Genomic DNA, 24,335 nt, shown 5'->3' on the forward strand with positions numbered 1-24,335 from the left:
ACGACATTGCATTGAAAAAAATTGGTCAAATATTGCAACAGATGGGAGACCTGCCAACAGGAATTTGTATGTACAGTATTTACTGCAAATCATTATTTGGTGTGTACATGAATATTAAAATAGTATTTTAATAGTTTAATTACATATGACTCAGTGGCTGTCTGCTTATCTGCTGAAACAGACAGTGTTTCATCATCTGCTCCTTTTAGACTAAACACGCATGAGTGGAGAGCGTCTGCAGCCTGCATGGGAAGTTCTGTCACTGCAATATAATCACATCAAATTATGTGTAATTTAACATGTCAAAAAGATCATTTTATATTCCATTACAAGTGGTTAGATCAATGACAGCTGTTTTATTCCCTTTAAATCCCCACTGCACGACTGGATAGCAATGACAGGTATTTGCAGCGATGATTTAGTTCCTTAGTTTGTGAATGTCTCACAGCAGTACCTGAACTTGTAGTCTGAAAGGAGGCTCAGACCTGACCTGCAGTCTGCCCTGCTTCCAGTAATTTGCTTTTGAAGGTCCCTGACAGAGCAGCTGTCATCACCGGATACGTAGCCAACAAACAGCAGCATCCCTCTGATGTACATCTGTCACATTAACAAGAAAAAGTTGCATTTAACAGTATTTACCACACTATAAGGCACACTGGACTATAAGGCTCACCTTCAGTGAATAACCTATTTTAAACCCCTTTAATATATAAGGCGCACTGGATTATAAGGTGCATCTGATTATAAGGCGCACCTTCAATGAATGGCCTATTTTAAAACTGTTTTCATAAATAAGGCCCACTGGATTATAAGGAGCATTGTTGGTTTTTGACAAAATTAAAGGCTTTTTTTATAGTGAGGAAAATACTGTAAGTCACGTACTGTTATGATTTATGTCTTTACATGGTAATGATTCACTTTACAGCAAAAACCAGTAACAGTGTGAGTATAAATATAGCTCAGATAATAATTATAAAGGGTCACACATCCCTGCTTGTCAGTGGACATTTAATACTAAATGTCTCAGTTTCTCTGTAAGGGCAGCACCTTACAGTCATCCTGGTCTTATCCTGCTGCTCGAGGGGAACAATGCTATTGCCACCTAGTGGGGGCAATAGAAACCTGCACGGGGCTCAGCCTGTAGCCTCTGACCTGGTCTGCAGTGGCTTTACTGACAAGAACCATCCCAGGATTGATACCATGTCTCTGCTACAGAATGAAGTTCTCTGCTCCATGGCTGGGACTCCCAGTTGACATCTCATACGTCACCAGACGAAAAGAATCCATCTGCCACTGTAGTAAAAAGATATCCTGTTACATACTGTGCAAAAGCCTGTAGCACTGTAGTCTGAATTATTATAAGGAAGATAAGTTGCAGGTTATGAGATTCATCTTATCTGATACATGCTGCAAACCAGTGATGCTGCTGTGTTTGTTACAAAACGTTGCGTGTCTGTAATCCTGTCTCGGTGTAAGACAGACCCACTACCTGTGTCCACGGTGCGGTTCTGTTCTTGTTCTTCCTCCTGTAAAGCTGTTCCAGTACATCCTTGTTGGATACTGCAGGTTGGAGTCACACACACCACCAGGATCTGCTGATTGAGTTGAGGCTGGACCGTTATGAAGGATTCGTACTCCACGTCTGTCACCACTGGCATCACCTTGGCGCTGCAGCAGCACCTCCTGCGTTCCCCCCCTCCTACCCCCATCCGCAGGGCAGATCTCAGCAGAATGGGGCACAATGTGGGGGTGAACGGTGGCAGGTCTGGACGGCGGGTGACTGCAGAGGATTGCTATTCGAAACGGTTTAGAATAATCACCGACCTGGTGGCGGGAGGTCATGATGCTGTCATCATTAATATAGTGTTGCTGCTGTGGCATAAAACAACAACAGCTGTGTGTCAGTGATACATAATCAAGTCTGATGTTCCCATGGATCTGCAAGGGTCCAATATGTGTGACACGTGGCTCCTCCTCTGTCTGGTTCTTTATCATTTTGGCAACACACGTCAAAAAAGCGAAAGAGCCCTTTATTGCAGGAGAACGCATCAGCGTGAGGTCCAGCAGAGCTCAAACACCTGAGGCCTATCAGGTCTGTGTTACAGAATCAGTCGCTGGCTGATGGAGTCTGCGTGGAGCTGAGACGTAGATCGTGGTCTAAAACAAAAGCAATGAGCAAAGGAACTTCATTTGCTTCTCATGTTGGTCCTGAAAAATTAACTTGATCCACAAGAGAAAACTGTTTCAGAGAAGTTGACATGTAGAATTGTTAGAGCAACTCAATGGACTTTGCATCTGTACCTCGGTAGCTTTACGCAGCAGTCAGGAGGTCTTTGTGTCTGCGCTGATAATTATCGATACATCTCCTGTGACTCGTCCATCCTCTCCTCGAGCTGGACTGGCTTAACACCTGACTGCACCTCGCCCCTCAGCCTGGTCCTCAGCGGGGCGTCTGATATCCGCTTCACCTCAGGACGTTTGATCCCTGAAGGGGAGGAAGAGGTCACTCAGAAATGCACACGGACAATGAGTGACACGAGTGACCGTGAACAAGACCCTCATAGAACTATTCAGTAATGTGGAGTTTGCACAGTGAGGTGATAATGAAACACTGAATCATCCTTAGTGGTGATTCTATTTGCAGTGCACACCAACTACAAAACCAGAAAGACTCACAGATAGTCACCGATGGCCACGCGGTAATAACCCATCTAGTCGTCCAGGATGTTTTGAACTCTCTGCCGGAGTCTCTTCAGCTCCCGACATAAATGTCCACCTCCTCTCTGCTGCACCGACGGATCCTCCAGCACCTCCACATCTTCCATCTGCAGGACGTCCCAGGAGCACACAGACAGTTTTCATCCTTCTTTATGTGATATAAAACAGCATAAATCATTTAGCATTCTGTTTTATGACACAGTGCTTTGGGAGGCTCAAAAGGAATTTGAAGGTAATGTAATATAGATTTTTTTTGTGTTTTAACCATCTTATATAATGGTTTTCACACACAGGTGATGTAAGTGGTGTGTTCTTATGTCTGTTCAGGGACACAACAGAGGATTTTGAGAGGTCCTGAGCAGCAACAGACCAGAGTGGCTCTGGCATACTACAACACAACCAGACGGGTAGCCGAAAGGGCAGGGTCAAAAGGTCAGCTGTGGTGACAAATCTCCATGTGCAGTATATTTTGCTTGTTTGGATCCACTGGCATCACAATAGTAATGAATTCACGTCATACTATAAGAATGAGGAGCCGTCGTGGATCCTGTGGTGTAACTTGTGATCTTGCTGCTTCACCCCTGGTGTCTGGGGCATCCCGTCGACCACAGCAACCCTTTGGGTTGTTCTGTCATCTTCTGTTCACCATATCAAGCAGTCTCTCAGTTTTGTTTTGTATCTTTGTGACAAAAAGACAATGAGTCGGTAAAATAGCCTTGAGGATTGAATATACAAGATTTAATTCAGTGTTATAGACGGTTCAACTTACCATAAAAAGTTACCCAAAGATTCACAGGCCATTTTTTCTGCTTGGATTTGTGCAGATTTCTGTTTGGGGTTTTCTCACCAATGGATCAACATTTTCCACAACACGTGATCTTCCTTTCTTCTTGTCATCAGCAGACGCTTGATGGGATTGAGCTTCATCCAACTTCATGGAAGCTTTGACTTCTATCTTATTGGCTTGTTGCAAACTATTCCAGAGTGCTGCCCCTGCAGTGAGGTCATGCCAGGAGTAATTCAATATATTGATAATTCCTCATGGAATACTACACTTCCCACTACTCTTGGGTTCTGAAATTAAGCCGGCCAGTTCATTCAATAACTGAGGAGCTGCATGCTTGTATGCGTTCACTGGATCCCGGTCCTTTATGTGTGGTGTAACACCAACAGCAGACAGAATATCAGGTTCACCAACCCCACACAATTCATTAGACAGACTCTTGCTGAGTGCTTCACTTTCACTGTCTTTATTGTCATTCCCCTGAAAACTGTCAGAAAAAAAAAATCATTTGTTACATAGAAAAATGTGAAGAAAAAAATTTGCATGAATAAAATGATAATTCATATCACGGTACCTTTGTGACGTGCCCTGTAACCATCTCTGTTCATTGACAGATAAAATGCTTCTTGTTCATTAAAACCTGTTTTGCCTTCTTTAAAATTGACATTTCTTCAATTCTAACCTACGTTGCGAAACTTGCATATAGAATACATGTTGCATCTAAGTTACAAATTTACTAAGAAAGCTGTATCCACTATATGGGTTGTATTTAAAGTCAATATTTGATAGTTTATTATTATTATATATATGAAATAATATTTTGTATGACTCCCACTGAAATCATTTAACATTTACCCATCTGATCAAAAAAAATTTAAAGAGCCCGTCTTGAAAGCTGTCGACGCGCCCGAAAAAGACAGAAAAAAAATATATCGCATTTGAAAACTCACTTTTCAGCGGGATTCCGCTGTGCGCTGCTTGGAAACAGATGCGCCATATGTTGCACCAAAGTTGTACCAGCCTCCACATGTAAAGCATATACAGTGTCTGCTACTTACACCAGGTACGTTATGGAACGTTTTGCAAAATGTGGTCATGCGGGACAAGCGTGGCCCTTCGGTGGGTCAGGTGCGTCAGCGCCAGGTGCGCACGGACAGGTAACCTGAGGCTGGAATCAGATGCTTGGACAGAATGATGATCCTACAGCTTCAACACTGACATCTGTCTGTCACATTATTCTTCCCCTGCTTTGCGCTCCTCTTGCAGGATTGTTTTCCTCACGCGTAAAGTTGACGTTCGGGAAGGGGGGGGGGTTGTCCATAGGCTTTTTATTGGCTCAGCGTCACCCAGCACTATTTTCTGCTGTGACCACTGGAGGCTACCAGCAGCTTATGCGTCACTTCATCTCTCGGCCGGTGATCATGGCGGAGCTTCTGCTGGAAGCGGAGCCTCAACTTCTCAATGGGGGAGACTGGAACGAGGAAAGAGAAGACGCAGACGCGTCAGAGTCGGCAAAGAAAAAGAGGAGGAAGAAAAAGAGGAATAAAACCAACGCAGCAGGTAAGACGCGTCACGTTGGTGGATCGGGGAGAAAATAGTCTGTTCTAGAGCGCACGGGCATCGAACATGCGGGAAAGGAGAATTCTCAACCTGAGTTTGTTCTTGTCCACCTGTCCCAGCTGCTGCTGAAGGCTGAGGACTCTCGTCTCGAAATGGGACAGCCTCTGACACAACATAACATTAAAACTAACGGCACTTGGTGGAATAAACTGTAATCTAAATATCTATATTAAATGTTGTACATAAATCTTTATGAAATGGATGGTATTGTATAATATAAGTATCAGTGTCAGGGAAACGACAAGTGTTATGGCAAAAAAAAAAGAAAAGAAAAAAGTGGCCGTTCGGAACGTGAAGAAAATACATCCTTAAACAGCCAAAGTTCTTGAACCACCCACAAGTCATGTGTAGTGGCCACAGTTCAGTCGTTGAAGGGTTAAATGTCATAATGCTGCTGGGAAATGTGCCCTTGAGGATGTTGACTCTAAAGGTCAAAGGGGGATTTATGCACCCTACCTGCCAACTTCAGCTTATAGTGGATGCACTTTCTTGAGATGAGCCTGAAGCGCCAGTAATTTACACCGTGTGTGTGTGTGTGTGTGTGTGTGTGTGTGTGTGTGTGTGTGTGTGTGTGTGTGTGTATACGTGTGCATGTCATTGATGGACATGTGCGGTTTCACCTGCACATGCTTGCACGAGGGTGTGTGACTTTGCAGCAGGGACGAATGAGGCTGATGGGGACGGAGAATTGGGATGTGTTGCTGATTTGGCAAAACAGCTGGTGCAGCAAACACTGGAGGAAAAAGAAATGGAAGAGGATGGAGAAGAAGGTAACTCTTCACCACCACCACCACCATCATCATCATCATCATCATCTGCAGTGTTGACCTTTAAACTCCTGGAGGTGCACAGTCAAATTCATCTGGGCATGTCTGCAGAGTAATATTTGATTTTCAGTGGCACGCTGGGAACTGTGCCCGAACCTCCTATCGATATTTCTCATTGAATTGAATTTAATGATGCTCTCAACAGATGGGGATCAGGGGGAGAACTCCTGTGGGAAAAAAAAGAAGAAGAAGAAAAAGAAGAAAGGATGTAAGCCTTCGACAAAAAAAAATTAAAATTTCATTTCATAGCAGAAGCATAGCAGAAAATGTATCTGTAAATAATTATCAATATTTAAAAAGCACTAAAATCAGAATCAGAAGCACTAAAACAGTTTGATTCAGTTAATCGGTGTCACGAGAGCAACATATTGCAGAACAGACGGGGTAGGAGTTGGACAAAATGCTGCAGGACCTTACATGTCAAACAGACAGGACAAATTAATGAGCACATGAACTTGCATTGCAGTTAGTGAGGAGTAATGATACCAATGAATGTGTTGCATCATGAAGACCCACTGAGTGACATTGTGTTTCTATATTCCCTCAGATCAGTAATTCAATGTGTTATATCACTAACGAACACCATCTGTCTAGAAGTTAGACTATGAATGTCATGAACACGGGGAGGTTAACTTGTTTTTTCTTTTCTTTTCTCCCAACTGAACCTTTCCACTGCCTCTCCTTCTCTCTATCTGGGCCACAGTGAAGGGACAAACTGACCCTCCCTCAATCCCTATTTGTGAGCTCTATCCCAGTGGAGACTTTCCAAAGGGAGAGGAGTGTGAATATCCACCATCGAAAGACGGGTGTGTGACCTCCACATCGTCCCTCATACTCAGCAGTAATCTTCCACAATGTGACATACCCAGTTTTTATTCAGGTCTTTCTGCTGCAAAGCGACTCACTTCAATGTTTGGTTTGATTTTATTCTTTGTGAGCAGATTAATATATTTTGTCGAGATCAGACCAACAACACGTTCATCCTTGCAGTGTTTTACAGTTGTCCAATCCTCATTGCAGACTCTGGGATACTGAGAAAGTAATCAGTGCATACTGTTTGTGGTCTCGTCTACCTCCCTGCCAGACGCAGTGCAGCATGGCGAACCACCAGTGAAGAGAAGCGGGCGCTGGACAGGGCCAGCGAGGAGATGTGGAGCGATTTCAGACAAGCAGCTGAGGCACATCGGCAGGTCCGCACGTATGTCAGGAGCTGGATCAAACCAGGGATGACCATGATTGATATCTGGTGAGATATACGTTATATTAGAGCTCTTGAGCTCTTTAATTTAATTAATTACAGATTTATAAGTATTTTACATTTACAAATTTATCGTTCATCTATTAATTGTTGTGATCAAGTGATTTTAATTCCTCTCCGGACACGTCGTCTTTGTCACTTTCTCTTCCTGGCAGTGAGAAGCTGGAGAACTGTTCCAGGAGGCTCATCAATGAAAACGTGCTGAAGGCCGGCTTGGCTTTCCCGACAGGCTGCTCCATCAACCACTGTGCTGCTCATTATACCCCGAACGCAGGGGACCCTACTGTGCTGCACTATGACGACATCTGCAAAATTGACTTTGGAACCCATATCAACGGTAAGAGCGCCCTATGATGGTATGAAGCTGTCTAGGGTTTGTTGCTGTGCAATTTCACTATCCTGACTCATTGTTTTTGCTAGAAAAAAATCTGGTGTTGGGGGAGTTGATAAATATCCACATTTTTAGATCAATGCAAAATGAATATTCATTTAAAGGTCATGTATTAATTAACAAATATTTTGGTCTTTCAGGGAGAATAATAGACTGTGCCTTCACTGTCACTTTCAATCCAAAGTTCGATCGGCTGCTGGAGGCTGTGAGAGATGCTACTAACACTGGCATTAAGGTACTGTGGCTTTCCCTTTCGTGCATGGTGGCTATTAGCATTGCTGCTTGATGTTGAGCTACTGATCAAAGGGAGGATCACCGTCTTCACCCTGGGTTCTGTCCCGAGGACTAAGGAAGACCCCCGTCTCTGGGGCTCTGCTGTAGCTCTGCTTGAGGATCATTGATCCGAGCCTCTGTGATGTGGATTTTAGCCTGATGACCGATGCTATCTTTAAATAGTGAGGTGAAATGATTTTAAAGCAATGATAAATAATGACCAAAAAGAATTTGATCATGACATTTACATAATATGCACCATTAAGGCATACATAAGAGGTACAATGTACAGCTTATTTAAATTACATATGCAAAGTACGTCAAGACTCAAACAGAAAATTGCAATAAATGGTGACATTCAAGCATTTAACTTTATTACTGCCTGGTTTAATCAATGTAAGCACATGGTGGTGTTGTAAAGTGAAGAGTGAACGCTTCTCTATTCCAGGTCGCAGGGATTGATGTTCGCCTGTGTGACATCGGTGAGATGATTCAGGAGGTCATGGAGTCTTACGAAGTGGTGATAGATGGGAAAACATATCAAGGTAAAATGTGTCATCTTTTCTCCGTGTGGGGGTTCGACATTTGTTTCCTGTTTATTTCACATCTTTGTGGCGTTCTCCTCCACAGTGAAGCCAATCCGGAACCTCAATGGCCACTCAATCGGCCCGTACAGAATACATTCAGGGAAAACGGTCCCTATTGTTAAGGGAGGAGAGGCCACGAGGATGGAGGTGTGTGCAGCACTGACTACAACTCATAATATATCTGAAAACAACACAGGAGCATTTTTAACTACTGTGGAAATAAATGTAATTGGCTAGTTAGGGTTATGAAAATGGTGCGTTCCATATGATCACTTTAACAATTCCATCATTACTGCTGTGCTGGAAGCGTTTTAGATTACCAAATGGATCGAGTAGCAACACATATTAAAACTCTACTTCCGCTTAAAGAGCCCTGAATTATGTGCCATTAACAGGCCATTAACAGGACGGTATACCACCATGAAGAAACTTACACCTTAGCTTCTTATATTTGGATTGGTGTGACACCCCCACTGCTGTATACACGACTGCATCCTGACGGAACTGAGGATTTTCATTGGTGACTTGCTGCATGAAGCTTTTCACCTGTCGCTTCCACAAGGGTAACAAGGGGGGGATGGGCTGGAGGTGCTGCTGAGGTGGCAGCTTGTGTGGTGTATTTTTAGCTAACGTGTGTGTTGGTATAACAGAGCCATTAACCTTTTTGTGATCAGAGGATGAACCGCCGGAGTGGCGGGTGGGTGTGCCACAGGGCTGACTGATTATCTGCACAGCGAGAGAGGGTGTCGCAGTGTTATCAGCTAACACCACAGGGACTCCCACAACAGCCACACACTGATAATGAGACAAAATGTCAATGAAATACAGTCAAGCCACTAGCAAGACACAATTGTTTTTTAATAGACTGAACTAGAACGTCTGCTTTGCTGGTATCTTAGCGTTTTTGTTTTACCTCCTGCAGCGCTACGGCCAGTCACTCAACGAGTTACTGAAGAACAAAAAAAGATGAGATCCTGTCCACATTTCATATCTTCTTTTTCAGGAAGGTGAAACTTACGCCATTGAGACATTCGGCAGTACAGGAAGAGGTGCTGTCTACGATGACATGGAGTGTTCACATTACATGAAAAACTTCAACGTCGGACACGTACCAATAAGGTGTCATTTACATGTCGATTTCTCTAACAAAAGAAACCGTAAACAGAGTTCTGTATCTAAACGGCTGCTCTATAGAATCAATTTTTTCTGATTGCTGACTTTGTGCTGCAGACTTCCAAGGGCTAAACATCTGCTGAATGTAATCAATGAGAACTTTGGGACCTTGGCGTTTTGTCGACGCTGGCTGGACCGCCTCGGCGAGACCAAGTACCTCATGGCGTTAAAGAATCTGTGTGACCTCGGCATTGTAGACCCATACCCACCCCTGTGCGACATCAAGGGCAGTTACACCGCCCAGTACGAGCACACCATCCTGCTAAGGCCCACCTGCAAGGAAGTAGTGAGCCGGGGAGACGATTACTGAGCATGTGCCAAAACTCAAGTCAATCCAGGAGGAGGGTGAATAGTTCTGGAACAAAACTCCCCCACTAAATGATAGTGATTATGCAATTCATTTTTTGTCTTTCCTGAATTTTAAATAATTATTCTAGCAAGGGCAAAAAAGAAAAAAATAGTGCTGTGGCAGTAGCTTTCTAGACAAAAGGCATATCTGAAAGAAACATAACGTCATTTTAATCTTATTTTGTGGCGCTGCTTTTAGTTAACATGGAGAAGAAATATATGCAAAAGAACGATGCAAAAACGTTTTGGCAAAAACCTCAACTAGTAATGCAAAGCTCCAGTCTTATTAAGAACTTGGAAAAAGCTATGAAATATTTATATCAATAGATTTCTTTGCTCTATTTTATTTGAGGAAGTTTTGTAATAAATAAATTGTTATAAATCTTGACTACTTATTACTTGTGTATTTATTTAGAAATACTCCAAAGTGCAAGCATTATCAATGCACAACGCTAAAATGTATTTCCCTCTTTTGTCCGATGGGGGGCGACACAAACACGGGTCAGCCGCCTCTACTAGTAAAAACGTTACTAGTAAAGTCCATCAAGATGTGCTTCAGAATAATGTCAAAAATGTAATGAAGCCTTCAAAAAGATACACTGACATGTAGTTTATGTAGTTTAGATGACAAAAAAAACCACATAGGACACAGAAGTCTTATTACAAATAACACATAGAATAAAGAGTACATTCATAGTGCCTAATCATCACTTTGTCCTTTACAAGAAAACCCAGAATTTTCTCTTACTTTGGTAAAGTTTTCAGGACAAGGACATGGGCGGTGATGTCATGGCTGAGGAATGCATTATTTCTCCTCCCGGAGTTGGTCTTTCTCCTTGGAGACAACAGACCAAGACTATTCTTAACTGAACCTTGCTCAAAAATGGCCTCTGGCCTCTGGATGTGATACGCTCTGATGTCAATGAATACCGCAGCTTTTAATAAATATTTATTTTGGGGCAGCGGGAGTCACAGGCCATAAAAAGAAGCATATGTTAAAACTGTGTACTGTCTTCTTTCTCACACACACTGGCTCCCACCAGGTCGGGTTCAGAGAGGCCTTCTCAAGTGAATCACATGGAAGCAGAACATGAGGACATCCAGTCTGACTAAAAAAACCCGATTATGACCCATTCTTTAAGCGAAGCAGCTATGAAAACAGTTTTCTCATTTGCAGGCGATCCAGACTGGAGAAGGTGGGGCTGGGTATGTTTTGCTCTCATCACAGAGCAGCCGAGCTGTTCAGATTAGGCTTCTGATTCCTTTAATGTTTTTTTTTTTCATCCTCTCCGTCATCCAGGAGTTGCTTGTTCTGACCTGCTGCGCTCCAGACTCCTCCACCAAGGACATGAAGCACATGCACACATCCCATACACACACACACACACACACACACACACACACACACACACACACACACACACACACACACACACACACACACACACACACACACACACACACACACTCACACACACTAGTGTATTGTGATGTTGACTCTTTGTGATTCACCACCAATATCTGTGAGAAACCAATAGAGTCAGACAGAAACCTCATCAGATTTCAAAGCCAGCGGATTTAAAGGAAATGGAAGCAGTGGGGATGTGACCCTGCTTTGGTAATTGGATATTTAACCAGCAAATAAAATATTTTATATGCTTTCTATATTATTGCATAAACTGGAAATATTATGATCTGAGGCGTATCACACAGTAAAACAGGTATCTCATCTAATTTGTCCAAAATCTATTTGATTGCTTCTTTCTCTTTGATTTTCAAAAGGAACTTGGTCTAATTCATATGTCTTCCTAGTAAAATGTGCTTATTTCTATCACAGATTAACAACAACCACAGTAATGCATCATTTCAACCCTCCCTCGGGGGCCGTGGACCCCATTTTGGCAACAAAAAAATTGTAAAATCTCTGTTGCAGTCTTGGGATTTTGCTTTCATTTTAGTGTCCAAGCAAAATACCTCATTCAAATAGTCTCTGTCCTCATTGGGTTCTCATTAATTCATCCAACCATCACAGATGATCCTCTAACTTTCCATCCATCTTTGCGGTTCTTGGTGATGCCCTACCGGTGGCCACAGTCTTTTCTCAGGATGTGGAGGAATTTGCGTCCCAAACTTGATTTCCATGGTTTAACAAGGCTCTTGGTGTTGACCATCAGCCGGCCAGTCTTCCTGTCCTTGTGACCAGCCACTACGTATTCAGATCCTGGAGGGAAGAAAGTAGAGCATGAACTGAGAAAGTCATGAAAATACAGAAAACAAGAGAAAACTGAGAAAATTGCTAAAAATTTTAACACCTATACCAAATAAACAGGACTAAAATGCTGACACACACTGAGAATGAGATTTTTCTATACAGCATGAAGCTGACAGATCGACGTCAACCAACAAATGGAATAAATTGCTGCAGCTAACCTGGGTTGAGGATGGGACAGGTACAACCTTGGATGGTCCACGACTCCGGATAAAGAGTGACGCTTCCCCTCTGGATCTTCATGTGAGGTTTCTGGTACAAAACCTTCCTGACTTTGACCTTCACCTCTGCATGGGAGCCTTTATCATGAGCTGACACTACCTTCACCACCAGCACTGTAAAAGCACCATAAAAAGTCAATCTGCAAAATTAGCAGTCCGCCAAAATCAAAATGGTAAATATCAGCACTGGCTCCATTCTTTAAAAATGACATTTCTATGGGGAAATTAGTCCAGTGAGTTCACAAGTGCAAGGAAGAGGACTAGAAAGAGAACTACCAACATACATTAAAAATGCGATTATGTTTTCTGTGGTGCTGGAGGAGTTTTTCAGGTCCTGACCTGGATGGTACTATCTGGACTTTTGTGACAGGATTTGGAAACTAAAACTGGGAGAATGACATTTAAAAGATGATGGACTTCAGCAGGCAGACAGAGCACATAATGAAAAGACGCTACTATGTCACAATGTGGGAATCGTTGTACAGGTAGTCCTCAACCTACGAACACAATTGGTTCTGACAGGTTGTTCATAAGATGATTTGTTCGTAAGTCATTTTTTATGACATTTCAATCTATAATCGCCATTTGAGGTTACTTAAATGTCATTGCTACTCTAAATACGAAAGTACTATTCGTTAACACTTAGCAGACACAATTACCGGTACTACTTCTGCTGAATCAATTTTATCCTCAGTGATGTAGAGGCTAAGACAAACTTTGATCCACTGAGGTATTCCACCGCACTGATGTGAATGACGCGCTGATGAGCTTCCTGGTCATCAAAAGTCTGACACACCACTTCATGCTTGATTACTCTGTTTTATTTCCACTAAGTTTCTCACTTAACTCCACCAATAGTTAACATCAACTAGAGTTCAGAGCAGAAAACTAACCCGGTCATCATTGGTTCCTTCATCATTTAGTTCTTACAGGAGGACACCTGTGCCAATAATTTAAAAAACTAAATAACAGACAGTTTCTGAGTTTTCTTACAGGTGGTCCATAGGTCTACATCGCTGGCTCGAACTTTCAACCTAATAAAAATTGTCAGCAGTCTCGATGTTGGTGAACATCCCCGTTCATATGAATACACTGTGCTTTGGTTTGAAAAGATGTGGATAAAAGGAGGAAGAAACGCTGTAGATGACACATCAACCGGAAAGCCACATGAAGTCCGACATCAGAGTTAACTCTTCACTAAGTCTTATATCTGCTGAGTTATTTTGACTTGGTTTGTGAAATCTTAATCTATCAGGTTATGCTGGGCGGCATGGGTTGTGGCAGAAAGGGAAACTACAGTAGTCTGACATGGTGGGCGGTTGTTCATATCTACAAATGTTCGAAAGTAGAATGTCATATCTTGAGGACTACCTGTGTATAATAGTGATTTAAGATATAATAAATGTCACATTATTTTAATTTACTCTATAAATTGAAACAGCATGCAGTACTCTTTCTGACCACTACAGTGCTGTGGAGCGCTGTTTCTGTGAGTGGGATTTTGTTTGTTTTGGTGCGCGTCTACAGGAGCATGACTAAAGATAAGCCTTACTGTAAATGTTTTTAGAGATCTGTACTTGGTGATAACATACTGATGTACCACAAAAATGAAGGAAAAAGAAGTCTGGTGGCAAGTAAACACATTTAAACAAATAAAGGTTACATTTTTTTCTACAATTCAGACATTATTGTATATATTTTTTTATTTAGAAGAAAATACACTCATAACAAACCAATCAATTCCTTTTAAATAGCACTTACCATAGTCGTATTCTGCAGCACAGAAGACCTTAGGGCTGCTGAGGGTTACTTCTGCACAGTTGCATTTCTCTGGAAAAAAAAAATGACATGATTAAAAATCCTTTTATAAATCACTTCACTTTAATATCATTTTAACAACTTAAAACAAGATTAATTTGTATGTGGTTGGGTGTACAGTAAATTAAGTGTGATATGACCTGTGACTCACCAGAGTGGTGCAGTGCAGAGAAAAGCTCCTCCACCCTGAAGAGTGCCACCTCACTATTATTGCTGCTGTGTCCCTCGGGGCCAGCAGCTGTATATAACACCTCCAGAGCCGAGCTGTGCCGCAGAGGTAAAAAGTCAGAGGCGGGGCTCCACTTAGCGTTAATCATCCAGAATGCACTCTGCCTCCACACCATATGTTACCATATTCAAGTACAAGCACATAAGGCTGTGGTATTAAATGTTGGCTCTCACCCAGAAATGCAGTCACCGGTGTAGGGGTCGCACTCCCTTGTACAGTCGCATGGACGACAGCCGTATTCCTGCAGCCCCCAGTATCCCAGCATGCAGCTGTCACAGCGGAGGCCTCCGACACCAGGCTTACAAGTGCACTCCCCACTGCTAGGATTACAGAGAGCGCTACCTCCTGAGAGGACAGAACCCACAGGGTGGCAGGAACAGGCTGCAGAGGAGAGGGATGATGTGTTTCAATTTCTTCTTTTTTTGTTTGCAAATTAAAAGATTAATCTCCTTTTCTGACACCAGACCTAGGAGGAGTCCTCCTTTGTGGACCTGTGTCCCTACAGGGGATAAAAAATGTTTGTAGAGTCACAAACAGAGATAAGTAGCGTGTAAACACTGAACTCCCAAGATAATATAAAAGTTAAATGTAATTTATCATCATCCGACAACAAAGGACAAGCTGGGAGTACATGTGTCCAATGTGCTTTAAGCAGCTGCGGTAAAACAAACAGTTAATCACTCCTCCTGCCTGACGGTCGCTTCTGATCTGATTTTTGTTACAGTCTCGCTTCATCTGTTTCCAAAACAGCATGTTTTTCTTTAAAACCGCTGGAGCGTGCCAGGCAGGGGGAAAGGGCAAGAATGGTGAAAATGTTCTTGCATGGTTCATGGGAAATTCCTTCATTGTTTGCAAGTACAGTCGCATTCCAAAACAATGTGATCTCAGTTACTCCTACTGCTAAAAAGTGGAATAGTCATCTTACTATCTCATCACAAGAAGAGCAGTCATTTCAAAAAGTGCTGAGGGGAGATTACCCATCAGAAAAATCAATCCACTTTAATCCAGAAGGCAAAAAAAGGAATCACAACCATTGCTGTCCTCAAAATATCAAAGCCTGACCCTCTTCATTGGAATTCTCTGCTGGCATCTACTCAGAATTATGGTTTAAGGGGAATAAAGAGAAGCTACACACACACACACAGACACACAGACACACACACAGACACACACACACACACACACACATGTACAAGAGTGTTGAGAGTCTTACGTTTGCAGGAGTCAGGGGCAGTTTTTGGTCGACTGGAGTCTCTAAAGAATCCCTTCTTGCAGTTCTGACAATGGCGTCCCTCCGTGTGGTGGGAGCAGCCGTCACAAATGCCGCCATTCCGCCGCCCCGTGGCGAGCCACAATCCACGACTGAAGTGACAGCTCTTCGCATGACCGTTACACTTGCACTCTGGGATTTAAATGGAAACATACAGTTAAATATCAGAAAATGATTTCTCTTCAGCATCTTTTGTGATGCAGCTTTTTACAGTAGCTGACATGTCAAGAGCAAATGCTGCTCTGGTATTCGTGTAAAAGGTTACCTCCTGATTTATGAGACTAAATCCATTTTCCAGATAAATCTGCATTCTGTGTGTCCTATCACTGCGTTTGACCCCCTCTCTCTCGCCCCATCACTCACTCTGGCACTCATGTGGCGTCCCTGTGATGCCATTGGCGGCCTGCCAGGGTTGGTCGTTGTAGAGCGGGGTGCAGCGCTCGCAGTGGTCTCCAGCTGTGTTGTGTCTGCACACACACTTGCCGTGGACCTGGCAGCAAACACAAGAAAGTTATTTAGAATTCGTAAAATCTGTAGAGACAGAAATATTGACTGGATGTGGGGTTTTTTGTTTTTATTGTTTTAGAAGCATTCCTTAGGGAACAGCAGGCAAGAAAGTCCTGTAGTATACTGCATACACCGCACAGCATACTTGAACTACTGGCTGGACGGTTAACACACAAAGTCTGTCAGCAGCTAAATAATAAAAACATCATCTGCTTCTATAAATATGTGTTTTAATGTCAGCATGAGGGAGTTGCTTTTTCGTTGAGTTCCAACATAACACGTGTGTAATAATTCTAGTGTCGCAACACTCCGTCATCCACAATTACAATTGCAGCACACTATGCAGAATATTACTGTGTCTATACACCCTTTTAAACCATGCTGCAATTAAAAAGTGCTTCTCTTCTCAATTTACAGTAAAGACAATAACTTGACAAAGACTGGATTGTTAAAGAATTAGGCTGAATGCCATAATTAGGGTTTTCCACATCCTTAAATCCCTGTAATGGTAGGTAAAGCTGTGGCATACAATCCTGTCTTCACTTCAGCCTCTGGATTCAACAACGCATACCAGCGCACAGCTGAGGAACATGGGAGTGGTTGGAACCCCAAACCCTCTCCTCCCAATCTCCACGCGTAAATCAAATGAAAACGGAGATAAGGTTATGCCATCGACAGACTTCAGCGAGGCACATGTCAGTGTGTTTTTTGCAACAGATCCAAATTAAGCTCAGTGAAGCATTGTGTACCTGTTAAGGTGTGCTCAAAACCTTTCAGAATCGCTCACCATATTATGAGTCTTGTGTGGGCTGGGGTGGTAGCTCCTGGCTGGTACGCAGTGGTCAGCATGTCCATTGCAGAGGCAACTACCTTTGACGATAAAGTCATAGATGGCGTAATGGTCAGTGGGGAGGGCAGCAGGGCCAGGATGTTTGGCCTGGCAGGGACACGGCTGGCGCCGCAGCAGGCGAACTCTCAGGTTGGTGATCATAAGCTGGTTCTGGGCAGCCGGTCCATATGGATCCACGGAGTGCCAGGGCGACAAGGCTCGATAGATCACCTGTAGAGTTAAGTTTAAGACAGAAAATTAATTATGTATGTCTTAAAGGCTTTCCACCAAGTGGCAATGTGGTTTTAGAGACAATGACAGACCACAAGGGAAATATAAATCATGTTGTATTTGTCTGCCAGAAGAACAAGTATTGGGTTAAAAATGTTCTGCAACTCATAAGTAAATTATCTGGAGTGTCTTCAATATGTTTCATCTTGTTTTCCAGATATAATGGAAGTTATGCGTGGCAAAAATTATTTTCTTAAAGAACTGTATTTTTTCCAGCTTAATTTCATTAAATATACTTTAACTAGCGGACTTTTAATATTTTAGAGGGACTGACTCCAAAAGACTACACCTTTAATGAAATTAATTATATGTTTACACATGCAAACAGTCCCAGTCTGCAACACATATCTAATACTTTTTGCCTCATCCATGACATGTACAGTCACGTAGTGTCGTATCATAATGGAGGCATCACATGGTTGGTCACGCACAGCAGATGTTAAAAATAAGATTTACTGCATAAAAACTGCACTTGACAAATGGGTCTCTGATTGTAGTTCAGTCATTCATAGTTCAGTTTATTTTTCATTTCATCCTGTCACACACTCCTCTCATACACGGTCAGTCTTCATTTCCTGCTCTCATTTATCTGAGACCGTCAATTAAGATTCCAGCTGCTCTCACTAGTTGCAGTTTCTTGTTTCGTTTTTTTTTTTTTTTTTTTAACATTTTCTCGTCTCCCCTGACTTGAATTAACCTGATTTTGATCAACAACAAAAACTAAAAAAAATTCCCCTTTGGTGACTGTATAAAAACATTATCTTATTATAACAGTCAGGGAGTTCAAACATATAATGTCTGGAGTATTACCTTATATTGCCAAATGCCTTTGCATGTTGAGACACTAATTATAAAGGGTGAGGGGCTGAGACAAAAGAGCTAACACACTGCAGCAAGACACATACTTGTTTCAAACACACAGTAATTATGAGATCAGTCAAAGCCATATCTTCATACAGATGTTTAACCAGAACCTCCCAATGTGGTCTGAGGCTCTTCGCTGCAAAACAAACCTTTACTGGCCAGTGAGAGTCTCTATGTCTTTCACAGTCAGAGTGAGTAAATGATCTGATCAATGAATTACAGCATGGTTCAGTGTGTCCCAAAAAACAAAAAAATGCTTTGAGAGAACGTAAGACATAAAAGTGAACATTGATATTCTAGCCGTGCATGTCATAACAGGCCTAAAGCAGACTGGTAGAACAAAAAAAGGTCTCCGCAGCCCATCAGTGGGATCACTTTACAAAGCATGGTCAACAGTTAGTTCAGTGGTTTGTGTGATGTCAGCTCGTAATGCATCCCGGAGCCAATAAACGGACATCAAGCACAAAGCAGATGTTGAGCGTTATCATGGTGAATTTCTGAGGGAATGTGTGGCAGAATGTTCTGATGTGGTCACGCTCGGATTTCAGAAATAAAATCCAATAATGAAACTTTTTTTTCTATCTCATTCAAAGCTTTTCTCTTGAAGTGCTTCCAACTTCACTGAATCACACGCAATGTGTGTTTGTGTTAGACTTTCCAGATTATGTCTGAGGGATAATCCCATATCATTCGGCACAAAATTTATCTGAAATTTGTGTTTATTTTTATTTGATCCTCAACCACACAGCTGCCATACCATTATCATAACTCACCACTCAATGTAGATTTAAATCAGTTTAATACATCCACTGTACTCACCTCGCCTCTGGCGCACGGGAAAGCCCCTGAATATTTGGAGGTGCAAGTTGCTCCACTCTCTATGACTGGGGACCCCTTTGCGAGACCAAACGCCTCTTCACAGTCCTTGGCAAAATATCTGAGGGTTTCCCATGTGTGTCCGTGGTCTTGGGAGCGCTCCAGCACCATGGCAGCGGGACGGGGTGAGCGGAACACGAGGATGAGGTGGGTGAAGATGAACTCCGTCTCCAGATCCAGTCGGAGCGTCTCCTCCTTCACCCCTTCCGCAGACTGCCACCAAGTGTCCGGGTAGCGGAAAGAAGAGTCGGTCATGGCGGAGGGAAGGTGCGCCTGATTGGGGATTCTCGAGTTGCACTTGGTGCATTTTGGTGCCGAACAGGTCTCCCTGACTCGGGGGGCAGCATTCTGCTTGAAAAAGCAGAAGGGCTCCGAGGAGTTGAAGCCGCAGACCGACTCGGTGCGCACCACTCGACCCAGGGCCAAGTTGCCCATTCGGGGATTGCAGGCTCGTCCAGAGCAGCGACTCTCCGCTGGACCGTTGATTTTAGACGTTTCTGGTGATGAAACATGTTTGAGTTAATAGATGGAATGAACGAGCGAGATGAGTTGCAGTGGGACTTAATTTTCAATGGTCACGTCAGGCTGTTTGAATGCGCCCCAGATTGCCAAACCGGTACCCGCTTCTCAAATAAGGATGCTGTGCCAGTCGTGCTTCCAGATCTTACCACAATATCATAAATGCATGTAAAAATAAACTAATACGCGCACAATTAAAGCCAGAACAACGTTTTTAAACTCACCGGATGGCAGAGGAGAGGGTGCGCACACCGGGAAAAAGACAAGTAAAGTCCACAGTCTCATTCCGACGGAGTTTCCTAACTTTTCCCTCTACATGAAGTCACCTGTCTTCACAATTCTGGAGTTCTTATAATAATCCGAGCTTTCAAATATGAGCCAAGCTTGAAAAAGTGGTGTGACACACAAATCACGAAACAGATTGAAATTTAATTTGTTGAGTGACAAGAAGGTTTAACCGAATTACTGAGAACTCTGAAGTCATTGTCCTGACACTGCCCCGTCCCATCCCACGCACCTCAGAGTTCCTATGGGTGATTTCATTGGCATAAGGGAATATGAAGCGGCTAGCCCCGCCCTCTTCCTGCTCTATCACTGGCCACGCCCACACGCTCTTTCCAAAAGGAACAAGAAACTCAAAATAATCCCTAATGAGCTTTTCACTATAATTTAAAGGTGTTTATGACATAAAAAGTGAGATTGCTGTTTTGCTCATCATTAATAAACAATAATCCATCTTCACTTCTTTAGCTGTCACACACTAATAGATGCAGTATCAATGTTATTCTCTGTTCTCCCTGAGAAGCACTGAAGCTGTTATAAGGCTGTGAATGGAAAGCACTGGTTTAAGACAATAGATGACATATTTGGTCAGTTTCCTCAAACCTCCCAGGCATTCCAGTGCTGACCGTTATGTGTTTTGCATTCCTGCCACATATCACTGCTTGTTTCTAACTGCCACTCATTAACCACACGTTTACCTGCCTCATCAGACAAACATCAGTCTTGGATCTGAGGGGTCGCTCAACTTTTGACCTAAAAAAAAGTCAAACAAAATTGTCATACAGTTGCACACTGACTATCTTTGGTGATGAAATGGTGACATCACCTTACCTAGACTAATAAAATACATATCCAGGAAGAGGTGGGTATATGACACCAACTTTGGAAGGGTGTACAGAGAAAAAACTGGAGGGCACATTCAAAGACAAGACAGGCTGGTGAGTGAAGATTAGAGAGATCGGTGTCATTGAGAACGGACATTATGCCTATGAATACTCAAGGTAAGTAGCAGCCTGTTGTTACAGTGAATATGACCTGTATGAATCATTCCCTCATGCATGTTTTAATATTAAAGGAATGAATAAAGGGGGAATCATGAGCATTCTCAGTCTCCTCCCTAAGGCATCCGAAGGATCGGACATTCCATGCATACTGCGACTCTCGTCACAGTGACAGCTTCTTCTGTTTAAAAGTGGACAGAGTTCAGGTCTGTGTGTTTTCAGATTTGCATGGCCTATTTTGGCCATCTTTTAGGCGATGAACTCGGGCAAAGTGGTGGTACACCTTGACCTTCTTTGTTTGCACATCACTTCCATTTTTTTCAATCCTCAAATCCCAGGAGCCACCATGAAAAATGTTACAGGAAGGATGTCTAATCTCGACCAGTATGTGGTGTATTCCCCTGGCAGGATGAAAGCAATGCACATTACTAACGTCGTCCTTTGCACTCTTCACCACCAGCTGTTTGTTGTTATTCTCTGTTACACAACTTCCACTCACTAAGCCACATTATTAAAGGAATGGGATGATATTTTGAGAAATAATTTTATAATGTTATATCGGAAGAATGATATCAGTCTGTATGGGAAATATGATGCAGCACTCAGCAGGTGGTCACCTTACTTAGCATGGGAAAATAGCGAGCCTGGCTGACATGTCACCTAAAAGTTGCTAAAATAATTTGCTGAGAGGAGACTGCAACACCCGGGCAAGAAGTAGTCTCGCATACAATCCTATGGAAAAAACCCAGTTTGTTAGATTTACACTTTGTTCTTTGTATAAATTATACAAACAAGGCTCAGTGTGTTAATCTGGAACTTAAAACATGCTGGTAGACAGTCTTTTTATTTTATTTTACCAAGGCCAGAATTATGTTGGCAACCAGTTTTAGCAACTAAAAAATATAATCACAAATAATCAAATTTTCCAATTTTCCAATCTATTGTCTACCTACATTAAATCATTTTAACCTGTCACGGTATATGATTATATAACATACTGCAAAAAAAATGCAGACGGACTATCAGTTCAAGCATTGTGGTATAGTCGTTGGGGTTACGTCAAGAGTGCAAGAAATACACTTCTTATGTAAAGTGACCTTCCTGCCCACTAGAGTCAAGTGCTGGGCCTGTTGTGCTGCTGTGTTGCGGTGATCTAATGACCCAATAACATGACAGGCACTGGGTCGTTCCACCACCTCTGGCCAGAGTTATTTCCAGACTGTAAAAGGATATGGTTCCCTCCCTCCTTCATACTGCCATGTTTCTTCGTACCTTCAGCTCACTGAACTGTCTCAGCCCTTGAAAGCAATCAGTCCACCAGTCTCTGAAAGCCAGACCAAACCCAGACATACTCCAGACAGGTTGGTTAGGTACCTTGCTCACAAGCTTGGCATTTTTATGGTATTTATCACCTCTATCTGTCTGCTTGCTCCTAGTCATAACATTGCCCTCGCCCACATTGTGCAAAGACAAAAAAAGGAAAAAGAGCTAAAGTTTTGTAAATATTAGTCCTAAAACGGAACTCTTTCCATGACGTTATATGTTTGGCATTGATATTGTCCATTATTCATAATAAACTATGACATTAGTGAGACAATTGTTACTAATGTACCATTATAAGGACACACACACACACACACGCACACACACACACACACACACACACACACACACACACACTTACACACGCTCATTCCCCTCATCCTCAACCCTCTCCATCCAGACACTCAGTCATTATATACTCTCATACATTACATCATCGTGTGAGACACGGTTGTTGCGCAGGGAGGACTCAACACATGACAGAACGCAAGACTGAAGACAGAAACAGGATGTGATGTCACAGTTTCTGTGGTGCATATTATGCAATGGTTGTGAAATCTCCAAAGGCTTTCTGGTACAAAAACATAATGAAATAGTTAAAATACATCTTTCAGAACAAACACAGAGAGAATTTTACACTTGGAAAAGTTGACCTTTTTTTTTGTCCTTCTATTTCTTTGGTCTGCTAGCAGTTGTATAGTCCTTAATATTGCTAGTGCAGACCACTTCCATGTTTTTCACATAGGATGTGCCTATTCTTACCATCTGTATAAAATCAAAGTCAGTGTGCACAAATGTGAAGCCATGATAATCTTAAACATCTGAGTTTTAAATAGCACATCATTTCATTGCATCATTTCATTGCATATCACATCAAATCATAACAAAAGTTGTCTCCTAACACTTTCCAGTAGAGCTGATCTAGGCCCTATTCTTTATTTTAATTTGTTTTAGATGTTTCATTCAATGGTGTCAAGTGCATCAATATACTGTACACCCAACAACATGAGTACTGTACTGAGCTATAACTTAGTATAAGATTTATTTGTTTTAAATGACAAATATAACTGATTATTGTTCACATAGCAGTGAAAATTAATATTGTGTTTTCTGATAACATTCCCTAATGGTAACAAATACAGATTAAACAATATTGGGCTGGGACAGATCCTTGAGGTACTTCACAACTAAGACTCTCTCATTCTAAAGATTTGTTATTTACATGAACAGATTAAAAAAAAAACTGATAATGAAAAGTACGGTCATCTATTTATTTCTTCTGTGTTTGACCTGTACTATGAGAGCAATAAAATGATGTGTAACGCTGGTTTATCTGACAATTCATGAACAAAAATCGATGGCTGCCTGTATGGCTGGAGAATGCAAACAAAAACTGGTGTATGGGTCTGTGATAACAATTTGGAATCAGATTCTTTAAATTTTGCCTGTGCTATGAGAAGAAGTAGGAATAATTATAGTGTCCATGTCTATCCCCATGCTTTATTATTGTATTGTACTGTGTATAGGAGGAGCAGACACACATGACCTTGATATCTGACAGGTTAGGACAAGGTGACTACATTTCAATTGCGGTTAAGTGGAACGAGCATCATGACAGCATGTCCTCTTCACCAACACAGGCTGTATTAAACTTCGCTGAAAGCAGTTATTGTCATCACTTTTCTGTTCAACAGATTTTGTTCACATTCAAATACCCTTTCTCAGTTGTGGAAGAAGTAACCTGATACTTGATTGTGGTAAAATTAAACAAGTAGGAAAGGATAACATTGCATAAATTTCTCTGGTGAAAACCATGTTGTCTAAGAAATAAATATTGGGTGTCAAAAATAAGAGTGAGTTTAAAATAGTGCACTAATGTCTATATATAAAAATAAAATCCTGAAAAAAACTCTCCAATTGATACACTGGACTATATCACCTACTCAAATAAGAGATTAGAAACAAAAAGTAGTATAAAATAGAAATATTCATGTAATGCATAAGGAGTATGTATTTAAATGCATCTGATAATTGTAGTTTTTCTTTGGCTTGTAGAT

General features: G+C 42.0%; 2 protein-coding genes across 2 annotated transcripts; one reads left to right on the forward strand and one right to left on the reverse strand.

The window, feature by feature from the left end:
- Positions 1–4,864: 4,864 nt before the first annotated feature.
- On the forward strand, positions 4,865–10,367 carry LOC137594611 (methionine aminopeptidase 2-like). Its single transcript, XM_068314239.1, has 11 exons — positions 4,865–5,062; positions 5,779–5,892; positions 6,095–6,157; positions 6,653–6,755; positions 7,034–7,195; positions 7,363–7,544; positions 7,739–7,833; positions 8,320–8,416; positions 8,502–8,605; positions 9,462–9,577; positions 9,689–10,367. The coding sequence occupies exons 1-11, from the start codon at positions 4,894–4,896 to the stop codon at positions 9,939–9,941; spliced, it is 1,458 nt and encodes a 485-aa protein (XP_068170340.1). The 5' UTR covers positions 4,865–4,893; the 3' UTR covers positions 9,942–10,367.
- A 207-nt stretch (positions 10,368–10,574) lies between these two features.
- Positions 10,575–20,181, reverse strand: LOC137594610 (netrin-4-like). Its single transcript, XM_068314237.1, has 10 exons — positions 19,897–20,181; positions 19,097–19,650; positions 17,081–17,353; positions 16,150–16,276; positions 15,730–15,918; positions 14,690–14,897; positions 14,439–14,551; positions 14,231–14,299; positions 12,410–12,583; positions 10,575–12,200 (listed from the first exon to the last, which is right to left on the reverse strand). Exons 1-10 carry the CDS (start codon positions 19,955–19,957, stop codon positions 12,058–12,060), a joined length of 1,911 nt encoding a protein of 636 aa, XP_068170338.1. The 5' UTR covers positions 19,958–20,181; the 3' UTR covers positions 10,575–12,057.
- Positions 20,182–24,335: the final 4,154 nt, after the last annotated feature.

Source organism: Antennarius striatus, chromosome 4 (assembly GCF_040054535.1).
Source record: "Antennarius striatus isolate MH-2024 chromosome 4, ASM4005453v1, whole genome shotgun sequence".
Lineage (NCBI taxonomy): Eukaryota > Metazoa > Chordata > Actinopteri > Lophiiformes > Antennariidae > Antennarius > Antennarius striatus.